Source organism: Thunnus maccoyii, chromosome 23, assembly GCF_910596095.1.
Source record: "Thunnus maccoyii chromosome 23, fThuMac1.1, whole genome shotgun sequence".
NCBI classification, from domain to species: Eukaryota; Metazoa; Chordata; class Actinopteri; order Scombriformes; family Scombridae; genus Thunnus; species Thunnus maccoyii.
In genome coordinates, this window is record NC_056555.1 from 23,790,817 (window position 1) to 23,810,632 (window position 19,816).

The 19,816-nt window shown below is 37.7% G+C and overlaps 1 protein-coding gene across 1 annotated transcript in view; it reads right to left on the reverse strand.

Moving 5' to 3' along the window:
• Positions 1–8,420: 8,420 nt before the first annotated feature.
• Positions 8,421–19,816, reverse strand: part of ptprr (protein tyrosine phosphatase receptor type R) — a 41,258-nt gene continuing 29,862 nt past the window's right edge. Inside the window, exons 9-16 of the mRNA XM_042403277.1 lie at positions 18,159–18,348; positions 16,666–16,750; positions 13,209–13,288; positions 11,939–12,076; positions 10,847–10,957; positions 10,580–10,737; positions 10,381–10,494; positions 8,421–9,347 (exon numbers count right to left, since the gene is read on the reverse strand). Of these exons, the coding sequence (XP_042259211.1) occupies positions 9,254–9,347; positions 10,381–10,494; positions 10,580–10,737; positions 10,847–10,957; positions 11,939–12,076; positions 13,209–13,288; positions 16,666–16,750; positions 18,159–18,348 (970 nt within the window). The 3' untranslated portion in view covers positions 8,421–9,253. The remainder of the gene's footprint in view (positions 9,348–10,380; positions 10,495–10,579; positions 10,738–10,846; positions 10,958–11,938; positions 12,077–13,208; positions 13,289–16,665; positions 16,751–18,158; positions 18,349–19,816) is intronic.

The following is a 19,816-nucleotide window of genomic DNA, read 5'->3' on the forward strand; positions in this document are numbered from 1 at the left end:
TCCTGACTGGATGACGGCTATAAATAGTCCTGCACTACAATAGCAGCACACCTAGCTGCACTAACAGCAGAGGTAGATGTTATAAATAGAGACAAATGTTTGATTTATTCCCACTGAGACGGGATCATTGCGGACTTTCTGTGTCTTTTCTCTTGTCGTCTTTTGATGAGGCTTCATTACTGCTTCTCAGGTGTAAATTTAGTTTTGGCTCCACATGCATCCCTGCTTTGCTTTTGGTTTCTGGTTTGCAATATTAGTCATATAGTTTTCAAATTAATCTTTACAATTATGTCTTATTGGGTCTTAAATAAAACAAGAGGAATGTGGTTTGCAAAGATTTTGTTATTTTGTTTTTGTGGTGCTTGCTTATTTTTTGTGCTGTTATTTCTATGAATAATTTACTGACATGATCATTGGTTAATTATCTTGTAATCTCAAGATAAACACATTTTCTCCTAATCACCACTCAATTATTCAATTTTTTCTCATTACCCGTTTTGTTTTTTCTGGTGCTTAAATTTATTTTTTGAAACTATTATTCTTAAAAAAAACAAACAAACAAACAAACAAACAAAAAAAACACCCATTCCCTTGATACTTTGGAGGACATTTTGATAATCAACACCATTAAAAGTATGACAAATTAGATATTATCAGTTACTGTTTGCAATGTACCCATGGATGTACAGACAAACTATTGATTACTTTGATACTGAAGAAAACCTAAAAACGTGATGATTCTCAGGCAAGTTTTACTGTTATAAGAAGCTTTTTCTAGGATTTCAAAGTGGATTTATGGATGTTTATACACAATGGACATTAGAGATTATGATATCCACAGAAAGTATACATCACACTGAATGTGTGTTCAGATTTGACTGGGTTGTGAGTTTTAACGCAAATTGCTGTAAATGGGCTAAGAGTTAAAGGATTTAAAAATTGCCTCTATGAGCTGTGATTCATGTCCACTGCTGCAGCAACTGCTGATTGTGTAGGTGAGCAGGTAAAATCAGCAGGCCAAACTACTAAAAGTAACTTCCACTGGTAAGTACCTGTCCCCTTAACCCTAAGTGATATCATATCCTCACACTTGGAAAACCTCTGAATTAATGTTTTCCCCCACCTGAATGCAGGATGAGTCATCAAAAGTTGTTTTACAGTTAGATAAAAGAGAGACTTTGATATAAACATACTTAGAAATGCTTGTTTTTTAAATGTATATTTTACATATATTAAGAGATGACAGAACATTTAACAAAGGGAAAAAGGATTAGAGCTTGGAAAAGTTTAAGAAGAGTGTGGTAGCCCAGAGCAGCCGAGGTTGCTAATAAGTTTTTATTTATTTATTTATTTTTTATTGTCTCCATGTCAAAACTTAATTCTTGTCATCTCTAGATTTTCAGTCTTTTAGTGCTCTTGTTAGTTTCTAAAAACAGCCTCAGTAATTAAAAGTAACCAATATCTCATAATTATGATTGATCTTTTTCTTTTTTTTTAAAGCTATAAAGTATTTTTCTCATAATCAAAAGTCTATTACTGGTAAATCTGTTGTACTGACAACCCACAGAGGTTGACTTTTCTATTATGTAGCATTACATGTTAAAGGCCAAACTGCTTTTGTTTCAGTTGGTAGGCGCTACTTTTAGTCATCCCCACCTCTTTCCTTCCTTCCTGCTCCCCTCGTCTCTCCGTCAGACTGTTTCACTCTCTCAACATGTGACAAAGAGGGTTTCTAGGAATATACACTCATCAAGAACTTTATTAGGAACACCTGTGCAATCTAAAGCAATCCAATACAACAGCTCTGCCATAAATTCTACTTTTACGAAGCTTATACATTTTCAGTTTTTGTTGACATTGTCATAAAGGTGATAATTCTACTTTATGTTTATTATTGAGGTCACAATGGGTGGGTATTTTTTCCACCCCATTAACATACATGGGGGGTATTAGGAAGATTTTTTCAATATATAAAAAGCTGTTGTATTGGATTGCATTAGATTGCACAGGTGTTTCTAATAAAGTGCTGAGTGATTATATGTTGTCATTAAGGCGTCTTGTCGCCCTGCTGTATTATATTCAATTGCCATCGTGCCATCAACTCCCACAATTATTATTAGGCATGTCTGATATAGACATAACATAAAGGTTTAAAAAATTACAGGTAATAATGTGAAACCTGGGAAACGGTATTTTGAATAAACTGGCTAGCATGGAAGAAGAAGTCTTGGACCTTATATCCGTTATCCAGATATCTGCTGGCTACACCGGAACCCCCGAAATATTGGCCATCACCCCCAGAGGCTAAATCGTCGTTAGACAGATAGCCGATGGGTTCTGAGATTGGTATATGGTGAACCCATTATTACACTTTGTCGTGTATGTCTTGATCTCTTTTATTATTAGCTTTTCATCATCTTCATTTCTCATTTTGTATTTTAGCTGTGTTTTTATACTTTATCATCACCACTCTAAAGAGCCTTGGAGATTTCTCTAGGCTTGGGGTTATGAGAGTGGGGATGTTAATGGGATTGCAAATGTGGTTATTTCTATTTTTTTTTTTTTTTTTTTTTTTACAGCTGTTTTATAGGGGACATATCATGCGCATTTCCAGATCTATATTTATATTCTGGGGCTCTACTGGAATATCTTTGCATGATTTACAGTTAAAAACTCCTTATTTATCTTCTACTGGTCCTTTATGCAGCCCCTCAGTTCAGCCTCTGTCTGAAACAGGCCGTTTTAGCTCCTGTCTCTTTAAGGCCCGCCTCCCGATGAGCCCACTCTGTTCTGATTGGTCAGCTTCAGGAAGCTTCCTCCGGCTCTGGAGTAAACAAACTATAGTAGCAGGATTTCACTTCTTTTTGTCCTTTACTCCAAATGACAACTTTGAAAATACATCCATACATGTTTGAGCCGAAATGAGATCCAGAATATAAGAGTGGACAACGCAAACAACACATAGAAAAACCTTAGCAACAACCTTAGCAACCAAAGCTACAGTCAGTACGGATGGCCGTTTATGCGCATGTGTGACAAGCTGACGTCAGCAAGGTAAGGCAAGGTAGAAAAAACATCGCCAAGGAAGTATTCAGAGCAGGTTGAAGCCCTGGATTTTGACTTTCAGAGAGCATTTCTACATAAGTTCACCTCAAATTTTGGAACTTTGACCATGTTTTACAAAGATGTCTGACATCATAACAGTATACGTATAAATAAAAAAAGAAAAAAGAAAAATCACAAGAAGCATCATAGATCATTTAAATAAAATTGGTGCCGCTTTGCTTTGCTTGAAACGGCTCTTCTTGCATTGACTTAATTAACATTGTTTCAGTCTGTAGACCCTCTAAGAATGGAAAGATTTTAACAGAAAATTTAATACAGTGAGTAAAGTGACAAACAGTGTGCAAGATTCTTTTGTTCCTTCACAGTAAAATATCTTTAATCCAAAACACCTGTTAAGACATTACAGTGTGCTAGAATGTTGCCAAAATGATTTGTAAAGACAAAGAAATACGGACTGAGCAAAGTTAACTTGGTTTCATAAATGGAGTTTAATAATCAATAAACCAAACTTCATTCCTACCTCCTGTGAAACGTCACCAAACCAGTGTTGATCCATTAAACCAACAGCAAACCTAATATTCCCAGGTCCCAGCTTCAATCTGTCCCAGACAGCATGAGTCAGAGCTCCAGATGGTTTTATGTCCAGTATTTATGTACAGATTACAGGTAACAATATATAGATAGAGTAGATAAAGAGGTTACAGAACTACTCAGTGGCTAATGTTCTGGACTATTACAACATTCAAGTTGATTAGTAATACATTAAAAAACCACGTACCGTACGTACATTATTTAGCATCAGGTGTACTCTGGCTGAGCTTTAATGCCCACACAGCAGGAGGTTAAAGGGAATCTAACATTTTTAATTTTGATGTGGTAGTTTTTGTATTAAACACCTATAACTATTAGGTAGCTATTAATAGCAGATATGACTATTTAGCATGTTGTAACTCATCACTTTTAACTGATTAGAAATTAAATGGGCGGTTAAGAAAATGTCAGCTTGCTAGCAGGCTAACCATGGTATCTGTTCACTTTACTAACACCATTCAGTTTAACTCGTTTAATAGCACATTCACAAACATCTTAGAAATTAGTATTAGTCTGTAAACATTAACATGAATGCTAAATGAGTTTGTTGGATAGTTAGTTAGCAAGCTAACAGTTCAGGTTACTTGAGTTTACTGCCATCCCTGAAAGGTTTAAAATGAACTTCTAATAGTTAAAATATTTTAAAAGTAATATACGTAAGTAATAACAAACCCTGAAACTTTTTCACCTTCTGTCACAGTTACTGTGCTTTGACTCAGCATAACTGGTCATAGAAGAAGAATTTGTATTGTATCTCACACAAGTATTCATAATCATGTGCAGAGTATTATGGTGGTAAAAGTTTGCTTAATTGATGTAATGTTTCTAATAATGTCGCTAACATTATTACCTGAATGAACCTAGTTATTTCACTGGCTACTGTTTGCAAAAGAACCAACCTTCCCATGAGATAAAAATGGCTAACATTAAGGCTAATTAATGTGAGCAATACTTGTATTGTTATGGTATGAGTAAACTGTAATGTTCTTACTTTCTCAGGCCAAATGTGATTTTATAATTTGTCAATCTTGTTTTCGTTAGTTTAGTTTAGTGGCGTTTAACATAGTAGCATCCTGAACTGCGATGTAAAGTCCTGATCCAGGTGGCAATGATCAGGTGGTGACAAACCAAACAGACTATCCTTTAGACAACTCATAGGGATTTACAGTATTTAGTTTCTGAACATCAAGCCTTTACAAACCAAAAAAAGTAACACTTAATTTGATGGCTTTGTAGTTTCCTATTAGTTTCCTAGGAGGTTTCCTGGAAATAACCATGTAATTTGGTATTTATTTTAGGAACATATGAGACAAAGTTTTTGAGTTTAGGTAGCAATGTTGTAAAGACAAGCAGTTGTTTATTTTTAGGGGACCTTTCTTAACTGCTCCATTTAAACCCAAGTAAATATTAAGTAAGTATCAATTTATTATTGGACACATTATTCTCCATATATAGTGAAATGCATTCTTGACAATAGACAAATTTCACATTTTTGTTATGTTCAGTTGACCTACTATGACCTGACTAAAGGTTGGGAATGAAAAGTTTGGATTTAAATAATTGTAAGTGTACTAATTAAACATCATCTCCATTTTCAGTAAACCATAAGTTTCTTTCTAGGAAATTGTAGGTAACTATGGGATGTGTAAAATAAAGTGGTGCCCACTAAAATAAAAGAGAAGTAAACTTCAATTCCTGTATTAAACTATAAGCAAAGATACAAAAAAGGAGTCAAACTGCAAAAACAGATATATTTTCTCTACAATGTGATGACAGGAATTTACTGTCTGTAAATTGAAAATGTCTAGTGTCCCTTTAAGCTCCATCAACAGTCAACAACAATAAAATACAGGACATGAACCACCACCTACTCTACAGACACAATACTATGTCAGAGGCAGTGTGTGTTGTTGTACCCGCTGCTGCAGTGGGCATAGAGGCTGGGCTCAACTCTCTTTCACTTCAGTCAGATCAAAGAGGGAATCATGAAGAATTCATAATCTATAACACATAGTAATTCGCCAGATTATTCATTATTTAGAGTTTTGAATCGTTTTCATTAATTGACTGAAGTGAAAAGTATGTTGATGATGGTCCCAGGAGGCATGTTAGACATGTAGACAAAGAGATGCAGGTCCAAAGTCTCTTGATTGTATCACAAGTACAGGAATAAATAAAAAAGAATTTGGTACATAGAAAAAGAAGAGTCTTCAAAGTTTCTCTCATTTATTGTCCAACGACGGTCCGGTCCCAACGCTCCCAGATTTAGCAGCAAGATCTCCATGTTTGTGGTCCTTGGATTGAAATATTACTGCCCACATTAGGTTTAATAGCACTTTAACATGTACTGTACACTGTTATCCCATTCACACAGAGAGCAGATTAGATGCGTATGTATGTTCTTCATTACTGGCATTACTGTAGAAACCTCAGATCTCCAAAATTAGTCAATGGCCAAGAAACTGACAAAACCACCTCAGTACTTTTGGTCTTGTTTCACATTTTACTCCGAAATATGGGAATATTGAACATATAAAAACTAAACCTTGTTATTTCACTGACATTTTGTCTCTAATGCACTGGCACTCAGATGATTTGGCTAAGGAATGTTTTTTTGTTGTTATTTTGACATTTTTCAATGCAGTGTCAATGAAAATTAACTTGAAAACCTCTCAGAAGACATAAAAAATACATTTGTCAATACATTTTGTTCAGAAGATCAGCTCTCCTTATCTTTTGTCTCCTCCTCAAAGTTGTTTGTAGGCAATTTTTTTTAAAAAATTGCTCCACAGATATGGAGCCTTAAAGAGTTAAGTTTGGGGTTGTGTCTGCTTGTTTGATTTTCTGTGTCTGATAAAAAAACTGAAAGTCAGTTGTTAATTCTGTCCAGCTCCTGTAAACTTGACAATTTAGAGATAATGAGGTTTATACCCCAAATGGCTAGCTTTCACACGAGTTGACAAATGGCTGATAGCTACTAAACACATCAAAAACATATAAAAAACAGTATAAAAATAAAGTTATTATTAGTTTGATTCACCAAAATAACATACTTACTAGATAACATAATTTACAACAGCACATCGATGAGATGACTGCACCATTGTGACTTAAATTATTTCACATTTTTGGTATAAAGCAACATATTACACAACAGGGGAATTGTCAATGCAATGCAATAAATGAGGTTAGCTATTATACTAAATATAAACTCTGAGACCAAGCAGCACAAAACTTTTTAAATATTTGTTGCAAAAGAAATTAGTCTCATGTTTTTCACTAAAAAGATCAAGATATTTTAACGATATTCATTTTCAGTATAGATCAAACAGCAATAAACATTTTAGGCCTAAGTGCCACCTCATGTTTGGGCTAGCCTGTGTTTCACTAGCCTCCATTTCTCAATATATTTTGATGTTTTTTCATTGATCTTTCTAAAAAGTTAAACATGATAGAAGGGTTTTCTGTCCATATTCTAGTATAAATGGGTCTCTACTACTGCACTGGATTGAAAACATTTGAACACCTCTGCAATTTAAGATAAAGATTAAGATAAAACAATTATTTCGTTAGCATTTCAAAACAGTTCCCACGAGACTTAGACACAAGCTGTATTTGTTGAATACTATAAAAATAATTATTGTAACAAAGAAATGTTTGTAATTCTATGAGCACAGTTTAACAATGAAATACTAAATTTAACTGGTTTAACAAAGTATTGCATTAGCATAGCTTGCTTGTGATAGCATTAGTTTATAGGTTAGCCTTCAGTGAACATAAAGAATATGGATTAACACTGAACTATTAAAGCTAGGATTAGCCTCTATGGGGAGTTGCACTACAGCTTGCCTGGGAATTCTATGCTTAGCAGAAGCTTATTTTTCATGACATTGGTCTGTTAGCTTTTAGCTTGTGTTGTATGGCTGGAGACAGCCCCATTTATGACCTCTGTACATCACTGCGGATAACATATGTCCAGTGAAAATGAGAAGAGAGGAGTGGTACAGTCTGGAGATGAAGATTAAAAAGTTGGTTTTGCTCTGGGCTAAAATTTTCTCATTCTGATCAAAGAGGTGCAACTCATCACCGCTGCTTAATCTTGATTGTAAATGAAATGGATGTTTAGACAATATCACTTGGTTAGCTGGTTTACCATAGTATTTGCTCACCTAACCAACACTGTTCGGTTGAACTGAATAGCACATTTGCTAAGGTATAAGAGGCTAGCCTTATCATATAAATATAATTATGAATGTGTTTGCAAAATGAGGCTTCAGGCTAGTTAGCAAGCTCACTTTTGAGGTTACTCAAGATGAACATTTTTGTATGTCTGAAAGTTTAAAATGACTTTCTAATCATTGAGACATACAGTATTGTGCAAATGTTTTAGGCACTTTAGATATTTAGATTCTTATGAATAATGCAACACCATCAGGGGAGGCGTCTGACCGTCCCAAATTTATTCTGCAGCAGGACAACGAGCCCAAACATCCAGCCAGAGTCCTAAAGAACTATCTTCAGTGACAAGAGGAACAAGGAGTCCTGCAACAGATGGTCTCTGATCTCAACATCATGGAGTCAGTCTGGGATTAACATGAAGAGACAGAAGCAGCAGAAGAACTGTGGCAACTTCTCCAAGATGCAGAAACCACCAACCTGCCAAGTACCTGAAAAACTGTGTGCAGGTGAACTGAGGAGAACTGCTGCTGTTTTAAAGGCAAAGCTGCTCACAGCAAATACTGATTTCATTTAGGTTTCTTCTGTCTACTCAACTTTGTATCAAGTTAATTGATGAATAAAAACTATTCATGGCATTATTTTTGAAAGCATCTTCACTTTACTTTAAATGCCTACAACCTTTGCACAGTACTGTAGATGAGATCATGAAAATACCTTTGAAGATACAAACTGTTGCTGGATAAGATGTAGGTTTATGTAGGTAGCACAATGTTACCGAATCACTGAGTTACAGACAGAGTGCTGAGGTCACAAATGGGGCATGGCTGGAAGGGTTGGTTCAACAGTGGTGTAGTAGCCAAAAGCTACTATCCAAAACCAAAGGTGCAACCAGCTAACAGTCATTTTCCAGTACCCTTTCTTATAAGAACATCACATTACAAAATAATTTTAAAATCCTATAAGACACATAAACACAATAGTGTTAATTAACAATGTACTGTACCATCAAATTCAGTCAGTCACTTCAAACTATTTCTACGTCTCCATGACAGAAAAGAGGTAATAGGACAGTCTGGTTGGTTAAAAACGATGCAATCCAACAGTCAATTAGTTAAGAGAAGTGAAGTGGGCGGGTCTCTCGAGTTCTTCTGAAGAACCACTCACCAACAACATGTGAAGTAGAAACCGCAGACAAGAAGAATGGATACATTCCACTATCAGAAATTTACCTTTTCTCTTTCCGTCAACAGGCTCCGCCCACAACAGTCCTCATTGGTTGTCCATCAAACTCAAAGACCTCCTCCAGAAATCCCAAATCTCAGAGAACTCCCAAATCTCAGAGATCACACCTGCTAAGGACTCGCAACCTTCACACATTTTCCAGGTTAAAGCCACCCCCTCCTGTGGCGGTGCAAGCTCAATGGACGATTTCTGCAGAGAGGCGGGACTCGTATAGGCTCAAGGCGTGATGGACGAACTCATACTGCTCACCCGTCTGGATCATACCACCTCTGCACAAGGACAGACAGAAATGAAATTGGTTTTAGTCACAATAATATTAATTAAAAAAACTTTATTTATATATCACATTTCATACAACAGATGATGATAACAGAATCTTAAACCACAAAACAACCATTTGTATTTGTTTAAATCAAGAGACTGTACACAGTTGCATTGGTAGTTATACCACTGCCAATGTAATTAACATTAACATTAACTGCCCATACACATTATATATGCAACAGGTGAAGACAGGAGGAAAAAAATCTGTTTGTGCATACATTGTCAGGACATGACATTTTTTTATTTTTTTACAGACATTGTTGGGACATCCAGGGACAAAAAGCTGGTCCCCACAAGGTTTACCATTTATTTAAGGATTTTGGATAATTTATCTCAGCGTTTGGGGAAAATTAATTTTACAAACCATGTGATTAAATACAAAGTCAATGTAAAGATGTACATATGCACAAACAGGCAACAACTTGCTCTAGACGCCACAAATTGAAAACCTCCCAAGAAGGTTGAAAATGTTTTAAAACATTAAAACAACTGCACTTACACACAGCTTTTTAAAGTCATTTCATTAACATATAGAGACAAGAAAAAAAACAGAGAGAAAAATACCATAAAGACAACCCCTTCTATTCTATACACACCTGTATTTTGTAAAAGAAATACTTTCTGAAGATATGAAACTGGAAGGTATGATACTAGTCTGGTTGGGAAAGTATTCTACAGAAACTATTAGTCCAAGGGTAAGAATAGTCATCCTGGAAGCCTTTTCTCTTGAAAAGTGAAACATTAAGCCGGACAACTAAACAATGAGCTGAAACTCACTATAAAGCTCCGTAAAGCCGAGAGGAGCTGCAGAGTCACTGATAATTTTCTGTAGGTTCATCACTACGAACCACGACCAACACATTACGCACTGACAGATCATACAGTGTTATTATAAAAATATAGATTGCAGCTGTTTTAAGTTAGGGTTAAGGTATATATGTTCTTGCAAGTAAAGCAGTACATGTTTGTGTGTGTTACCTGTCAGCTCTGAGCTGGCAGATGATGCCCAGTACGTCCACCACTCCCTCCAACTGCAGCTGCCGACAACCTATTGTGGTGGCAATGAAGCAGCCCGTTCGGCCAATCCCAGCACTGCAAGCAAAGGAGCATGGGTAATGGAGTTATTTAACAATATTTTAGTTGTAGCAGAAAAGCCAGTTTCTCTGTCTGTACGTACCTGCAGTGAACTATAACTGGTCCCATGGTGGCGGCCGTCTGCCTGTCCGTCTCAACGTCAGTCATCAGCTGTAGCAGTGGCAGTGCTGAGTCGGGGGTTTTATGGTCGGGCCATGATGTGTACCAGTAATGCTGCAGTGTACGGGTTTGATTCCCACACTTCACACAAAAGCACATGTATGTTTTAAATTCCAAGCCCCAAGTTTAAACAAAAAGACATTTCAGACAAATGTTTAACAGAGATAGGAATGTTTAGAGGTGTCTGTACCTTGAGTGTGAGGCTGCGAGTGGTGTAGTGTTCACACTCTCGGATGCTGTTGACTAGAACCTCGACCTTCCCATAGATCCCTCTCTTCTCCGGCCAATACAGAACACACTTCTACAGAGACGAGGATATAGAAACAGGGAAATTATGGGTAAGAAATGTTTCATGTTTTCATTTTCCATTCCTGCCTTGCTTTTTCCAAATCATGTCATCAGTTTCTACATTTTAAAAATGATCCCTGTTGGTGCATTCAAGGATGCTCAGACATTTGTGGTTTCAGAATCAGCAGCAAAACAGCAAACAACCACATTTTATTATCGTTTTCACAACATCCATGTTTTCTCACTGGTGCGTTTCCATCCACCTGTTTTTATTTGCAATTTCAATTTGCACATTAAAAAACACCTGAGTCAAAATGCCGAAAATCATAAGACTGTAAAATGTTTTTACACTTGACTAACTTGGAAAGTTGGTGTATCAATAAAAGCAAAATATGACAAAGTGCAAATGTAAACAGACTGAGTGAATAAACCATGACGTACATTAATCATGTGACTTAAACGTCACTGAAGAGCTGAAAACATCAGATCTGTGTGGAGTGATGATGAGGAGACTGTAACCTTCCTCACATCAATACATGAAACAAACAGAAATGTCATATTTCCATCATGTTTTCCATCGTTTGAACTTTGACTGCTGCTCTTGTAATGACATCATCTTGTTGTGTCTTCTTCTGCAACGGTTTAATGGCACCAACTGGAGATTTAGCACCGCCAGCTGTTCATCTCCTAATATTCATATAAGAGCCGTGGATAGCCACACGCATCAATTCAAATTTTCTTTTGCCAATTTTCTGAAAACTCAGGCAAAATTTGTGCTACATTTGGATGGAAACCTAGTTATGTGTATCTTCTTGGTTTGACCTTACAACAATCTGCAATCTTCCAATGAAAACTTTATTCATGATTGTTCAGTATAGTAGTTTTTGAAACAGTTCCACCTCCGCACTAACATCCATCGCTCTCTAACTTCTTCTTGTCTTTGTTTCTGAAGTTACAGCACTTAAATCTCACAGCTTGGCCATTTCAACATTACCTCGTTCTTCTCCTTCAGTTTGGTGATCATGACAATGACCGGCGCCTCTTCTTGCCAGGCCATCTGCCAGAAGTCATTCACCGTGTTCACCATGGGACCCTGTGTGGCGATGTACGCCTTCTCATCGCCTAGGTAACCCTGGGACAGGAGCCAATCACATGACAGTGTCAGAAGCGTAATGGACGGTAGTAGGAACACTGTTTTTTGTCATTTGTAATGCCGTTTTTTTAATTTCCTTTTTCTAAATGAGGTGAGGTAATACACCTTATCTTATTATTTATTCCAGATATTTATATGTGTGTTTATGTATACAGACAGATCACATGAACTAAACCCTACAGGTACTGATTTCATACTTTGTGTATTTGCTCAATATCAATAATATTAATAGTAATATATGTCTTCATAGGAGAAGTTATAATTGTTGATAAATACTGTACATTAATAAACACTTAAACATTATAGTATGTTATAAACTGTTAAATTAACAGTTATATACTGATTATAAATGCTAAATAGGCGAACTTAAGGTAATGTGCTTAGAAACTGTTCCTTGACTCGTTTGATTGGATGAACAAAACATCCTGATCTCTACAGGACAGCTTAGATCATAAAGTTACAATCAGCTTCATGCTTAATATTTCCGCCTATATTGTCTTAATACTCACCGGTTTTTGTGTGGTGAACGTGCTTGCCTACACTGCACATACATGACAGTACTAAAAGTGGCACACGGTATGTATTGTATGTAGGATGAAGAATTTAAACACAGCTTCTGTTTTCTCATATGGTCTGACAGTTAAAACAGTTTCAGTGGAGTTTCCTGACAGGAAGAAAGTCTATTGTATCAGAGTCTGAGAGCGACATTACAATCTTCTGCAGGAGTATACTTTCACTGTGTGTGTGTGTGTCTGTGTGTGTTTGTGTGTGTAAATGTATTTTCGTGAGGGGTCTCCAGCCAAAACAAAAAAAAATTCTCGACATTCCAGATATGTGATGGGATAATGTCAGTGTGTCGATTGTTTGCTCCCAGACTACAGATTTGACAAAGAAATGTTGTCATAATTAGCTTAAATTAAACAAAGATACAAGTGAAAAGCCTCATCTGGACATAGTGAGTCAAAAGTCCAAGGAATCTCAAATATTTTAAACTGTGAACAAACCTGCAAAGAAAACTGGTACAAAGACAGAAACACACTACACATAACTGCTGACTTTATAATTGTCTCCTTGTCTTAGTCAAAAGGTAGTGTTTACTGTTAATACCCACCCGTATATAGTTGGCATTGATGTAGGAACTCAGCAGGTCGTTGCAGCTCTTTGACTTCAGGATCACTCTGGAATGAGGGTCTAGGAGACAAGGGAAGGAGAGGAGGAAGGACACAAGAGAGGGAGCAAGGAAAAGAGAGGAAACAAAGAGAGGATAAACACAATAAAGAAGGAGTTAGATCTAAGGATTTCTGCTGCCCAGCTCCTCGTGGTTCATAAGTAACAAAAGCTGAACACATTATACAGCCTCATCTTCACCTCATCTTCTTAGGTTGGTTGTGTTTCCATTTCAGACTCAGTCTTTGTTTTGTTCTGGAGCTTGTTTTAGACTTTGAGGGTCCGTTTTAAATTCAGTTTTGACTTGATCTCGACTTTGACCTTGACCCTATTTTAGACAAGGTCTTGAATCCACTTTGGAAATGCTTTCAAGCCCCTTTCAAACTTAATCTTGACTTGGTCTCATGGCTATTTAAGGCTTAGTTTTAAACTGATTCTGACCCGCTTTTAGTCTTAGTCTTGATCCTCTTTTAGACTGGGGCTTCAACTTGGTCTCATGCCCCTTTTAGACTTTGTTTCAAGCTCCTTTACAACTCATTCTTGACTTGTTTTCATGGCCATTTTAGGCTCAGTTTTAAACTCATCATGCTCCTTTTAGACTTGTTTTATACTCTATTTTAGACTTGATGAGGAGAAGGAAACAAATATTGAGCACATACACATAATGCACAGTGTACCTGGCCGCGGGACCTGGTTTAATTTAAAAAAATGCACAATGCTTCCTGCAGTTGGGTCAGATCACGTTTGTAACTGGACTGAGACCGCCTCTTCAACAAGGTCTCAGTCCTGTTGTTTTGGTCTGCACCTAAGTGCGATTGCCATTTTCACACCGGCCCAAATGGACCGCAGCAAGGGGGTTAATGCTCCAGGGTTTGATTCAACCAAACTAAACAAGGCAGGTGTGAAAACGCCCTAAGGCTCAGTTTGTAATCGACATGCTTTTAGTTTCAGTCTTGATCCCCTCTTACAATAAGTCTTTGACTTGGTCTCCGGCTCCTTTTAGACTTGGTCTCTACTTCCCTTTTCACTTAGTTTCTACTTCGTTTTAGACTTGTTTTCAAGTCCCTTTGAAACTCAATCTTGATTTGGTCTCATGGCCATTTCAGGCTCAGTTTTAAACTGATCCTGACCTGCTTTTAGTCTCAGTCTTGATCCTCTTTTTGCCTGGGTCTCAAGACCATTATAGACTTGTTTTGTACTCCCTTTTGGACTTTGTCTCAAACCCCTGTTAAACTCAGCCTGCCAATATCAACATAAACGCAAAATGCTTTCGGTTACAATGACATTTAAAATGAGATTAAGATTTGAGGCATAAGCCCAGTTCACGTTATGGTTTACTTTTACCATGTTTACCTTGTACACTCTCGAACACCATGCAGTGTACATATGTTCACAGACATACTTTGCTAACACTAAGATTTTATTAAACCCATCTTGCACAGTTTGACATACACTAAACCTACACAATAGTTATTGTCGCACCATCTGAAGGCATTTTACACTTGGCTTTGACTCGTACAGCACTTCGTCGTGTCATTGTCTTGACTGCAGTCTTGAACACTTCAGGAAAGACAACACCGAATAGAGAACACAGGATGGAGTTTGACTGACAGCAACTGTAGGTGAGCATTCCTTTCTCTTGATTGGCCGGAAGGAAGGAAGGAACACCCCCACTCAACTGTTGTATTGATAACCCCGCCCCCCTCTCCAAAACATGTATATGTGTGTGTGTGTGTGTGTTTATGCGTGTGCGTGTTATATAATGTCTTAATCAGGCTCAGTGTTTGGCTGGCTGTGTGAGAACAAACTGTGCTCTGAGAAAAAAAAATGTATTGTTCAAGTGTGTGTGTGTGTGTGTGTGTGTGTGTGTGTGTGTGTGTGTGTGTGTCCAAGCCTATTTTCGGGGATATATTTCAGACTAACTACCAGTTAACTGAGGACGGCTTGTCCAATTGGGGACAAACGCCGTGTCCCCAATTGGGTTACGTCGATCGTTTTTCTAACCCAGTTTAGATGAAACCATGCCCACTTCCATATGATGAAAGCCTTGACGACTGCATTCCCATGCAAACCACGCTCATGCAGGTCTTGCGGATGAATGTAACGTTTATCAGGCCACAAATGAGACAAGAAGAATTAGCTAGCTAGCGTGCTATTTCCTAAGTGTATGTTAAGTGGGTGTCTGGTGTTTATTAATGGGAAACGTTAATTCTGAAAGACTATGAGTTAACAATTAGAGTCACGTATAGAGGCCGTATGTGTAGCTTGTAAAACAACAACACGAGGCACTGACTTTGATGACTTTACTCTTTATCAGACCACAAGAATTAGCTAGCTAGCATGTTATTTCCTAACTGTTGAATGCAGTCAATTGAAAGACCTTTAGTAATGTTAACTTATTGGCATGACACCAACTGAAGGAACGTAATTCTGTATGTGTCAATCTTACCACCAATGCTGTCAGAGTCATTGTTTTTTGATAGAGACTGACTGGGGGGTTTAAACTGTTCACATAAATTATACACCCATCTTGTACCTAATATAGGAATAGATGACTATCTCCACATCTGCTGTTTCCATAAAGGGTATGCCCCCACTAAAGATCTCCAATCTTTCATTGATCAACATTTTAATATGATACATGCAATACATTGATTGTTCACTTGTCCAAGTCCATGATTACTGTTTAAGGATGTGCTGTCACAAAATCCTATTGCATTATGCCAAGTTGTTATGAAATCTATTTTTAAGTCATTCCAAGTTAATGTTATGGTCATTGACTTGTTATTCTTCTCAGATCACCATCATTATTTTGCTATATTTTCTCAGAACATTTTGCATGTTTTGTATTTTCAGGATTCTGATTCTGCTGCACAAGAAAAGGTCTACCAAAACCTCAACATTTTAGAAATGCAGACTCCTACCAAACATTTTCGGGCATGTGCCATCCCCCAGGGCTGTGCTGGGACTCTGCAACCTGACTGACTGAGTACAAGCTGGACAGAGAAGCCTGAAGAAAGATTCCCATTAAAAATTGCCACTTGTATATACAATAAAGTTTTCTACTCTACTGTATCCTGATGTGATGGCAATAACTTAAAAAAGGAAAAATGAATCCAATACTATGCATTTGTGTGTGAGCGCAGTTTCCATTGGAACGCAGCCGTTGAGGCTTCCCTCGTTCCATCAAGGCTTTCATCATACGGAAGCGGATGTGGTTTCAACTAAATTGGGTAAGGGTTTGGGTAAGCCTCCAGGAAATGAAAGAAAGTCTATGTAATGTCCCCGAAAGTGACCTAAGTAAATGTGTGTGTGTGTGTGTGTGTGTGTGTGTGTTGATGCTGATGACACAAGAGTTGTTTTGGAACTGTTGGCCTCTCTTAGCAACAGTGAGTACTCACTGGGCAGTATGGTCTTGTATCTGTTTTTGGGTCCGTGGTTTGGGATATCCAGCTCCTTGGGATCAGTGAAATTCATGGGTATTTCCTGAGATGGGAGAAAAGACAACATTAAATGTTAGAAATGTGCTTTTTTTTCTCCTGGACGAACATCACGAACATATATACTGTATTTATTTTATACTGTTAAGTGATGCCCTCACCAATAGAAAATTTTCATGAAACAATATCCTCGATTTTACTGCACACAGGAACTCAGGACTCTGCTGGATAGTGTAACGATCCTATAGGTTTATGTTATGATCAGCAGTTATTTCAACAATAACTCTGAGAAATTCTGTTTTATCCATCAGTTTGCAGTGGTGGAAAGTAACTAAGTACATTTACTTAAGTACTGTACTTAAATACAATTTTGAGACACTTGTACTTTACATGAGTATTTCCATGTGATACTACTTTATACTTCCACTCCACTACATTTCAGAGGGAAATATTGTACTTTCTACTCCACTACATTTATTTGACAGCTTTAGTTACTTTTCAGATGAAGATTTGACACAATGGATAATATAACAAGCTTTTAAAATACAACACATTGTTAAAGATGAAACCAGTGGTTTCCAACCTTTTTGGCTTTTGACCAAACTGATAGTTTTACCGCAATACTTTAACTACATCAAGCTCATGTACTTTCAGTGTAGTAGGGTTTTTCATGCAGGACTCTTACATTGCTGTATTGGTACTTTTAATTAAGTAAAGGATCTGTGTACTTCCTCACCAGTGTCGGTCTGGTGGATGACTAGAAATACTACAATACCCATGAGCCTCAGCCACTGTTGCTATAGAGAAGAAGCCAGTCAGAGGTGTGAACTTAAAACTCTTTGTTGTAAACAAAATATGGCGACATATTTGCTGAATGCAACCAAAATTGACCCTGAAATTACATGGTAATCTCTAACTTCCTTATGAACAGAATTTAAAGTTCAGTGATTGGATGTTTCTTGCCTAAATGCAGCTTGGGAGTGGTAGTCAACTTCCCCTGCAAGGTTTTTATGTCCACAAGCTTTTTTTTTTTTCAATCAAACAACCAGATATTTTCTAACACAGTTGTTCATCTTTTGTACTGATGATTTTACCAGAAGAGTTTCATGTTGATCCTGAAACTTTGTCTGGGAAAAATTAATGTGATTTTTACTTCCTGAACTATTGGCGACTGCAGTAGCTCCTCCAACTTCAAAACTCTATTAGTTAACAAGTATTATCACTGATATCTAATTGAAACCTGTAGGGCTGGATGAGACAGAAACAGACTTTGAGCAACTGATGCTTGCTACAAATGTATTCTAGTGCCTGGTGGGACAGATTTGAACCTGTGACCTTATGGTTACATGATAAATTGTCACCAAAGCAGTTGACTTTGCCTCAACTTTTAAATCAAAAACTGAAATGTGAAGTTATTTTACTCATAAAAAAAAACTGTGTGTCTCATTACTTACGGCGAACTCGGCGTGCAGCTTATGTGTGTTGTTGATGATGTCACGGAGCTGCTGCCGTGTGAGTGGCCGACCGGCGGACAGCAAGTACTCCCTGGCTGCTGCTTCCCTCGGGGTTACCACGGCAACGCTGAGAGGCTCCACAGACCCCAGAGCTGACATGTCCAACACCAGAGAGACATTAGACCCTCGTCTGCAGAGGAAAAGAGAGTCAGACAGTCATTAAACATCTTAATCTTCTGCTCTGCTTGTGATACAACAACAAATTATCACTTTAAGCAACATTTGATTTGCTTTTTGGAAATAAGGTCTCCAGCTACTTAAGTGGATGATGGGAGGGTATTTAATTGAATAAATGAAAAAAAACACCATAAAATCAAAGAATTTTAAATGGAAATTTCTCCCTTCTGGTTTCTGGACAAGAGCACAGGACAAGAGATTTGCAGAGCAGATTTGTTGCTGTAGGAGACACATTTCAGTTGGACTTTAAAGGCTTTTAGTGTAAAAGAGGATGAATTCTTTGCACAGTGAGGTGTCAGAGGAGAAGAAGAAGCAGAAGAAAGACAAGGTGTGCTTTGATGGGTGTGTGTTGGTGGACTCTCTTCGTCTAGCTACGTGTTGGCCGGCTTCCTCTCCAGGATGCTGTTACTTCCTATTCGTCTGATTGCCTATTGGCTGCCATCCAGAGTGGAGAACACACACACACACACACACACACACACAAGAGACACAGACACCAAGAAAAACATCCTGTTCTCACTCTGAGCCTGAAATCTTCCTTCCTTTTCTTACCTTGAGAAACATAGTGTTCTCCGCACTTTAACGCCCTCGCTCTGAACGCTGATGTAACCAGAACAAAATGGCCTCCGAGGTTCGAATGTGTAAGTCAGCGGAAGAGTTAAGAGCAGTAGATAAAGGCTAAAGTGCTCAACACTGAGCCAAGGTGCAGATAAAGATGTTTTCTTTTCAGTTATGAAACTGTTTAAGAGGGAGACTTAGGACTTAGGAAATTAACTTTGGCCAAGTTTTGAAGAGCTCTTAAATAGCAGCTGCACAGAAACCAAGTCCGCTGATTCTGAATAATGAGGCCAGTGTTTCCTTACCCAACAATATTCAGAGTTGATTCATTTGCTTGCGTTGTTTGGTTTAAACAGATTTTAAGTCTCCAACTTTTGACCTGAATGTGAAACGTTCCAACAGCTTGTTTTGACTCTTTTACTAAACTTTGACTTTGATTAAATTTAGTTAAACTTCCCCACTTTTTCCACCAAAGTGACATACAAAGTGACAAATAACCCAAACCACAGCAGCTATCTTCATAGCTAGCTTCTTCAGGGAGGCTGTGGCTCAGGATGTAGAGCGGGTCGTCCATTAATCAGAAGGTCAGTGGTTCGATTCCTGTTTGCATGTTGAAGCATGCAAGTAATCCATGGTGAGATACTGAACCCTAAATCTCTCCCAATGGGTGTGCCATTGGTGTGTGAGTGTGAGATTAGAAACATTTGTAAAGCACATCGGATAAAAAGTGTTATGTCGCTCCTGATGAGCAGGTTGTGTGTGAATGGGTGAATATTGGCATGTGTTGTAAAGCGCTGTTAGTGGTTGGTAGACTAGAAAAGTGCTTTAAAAATGCATAGCTAAGCCCTTATAATGACTGGATG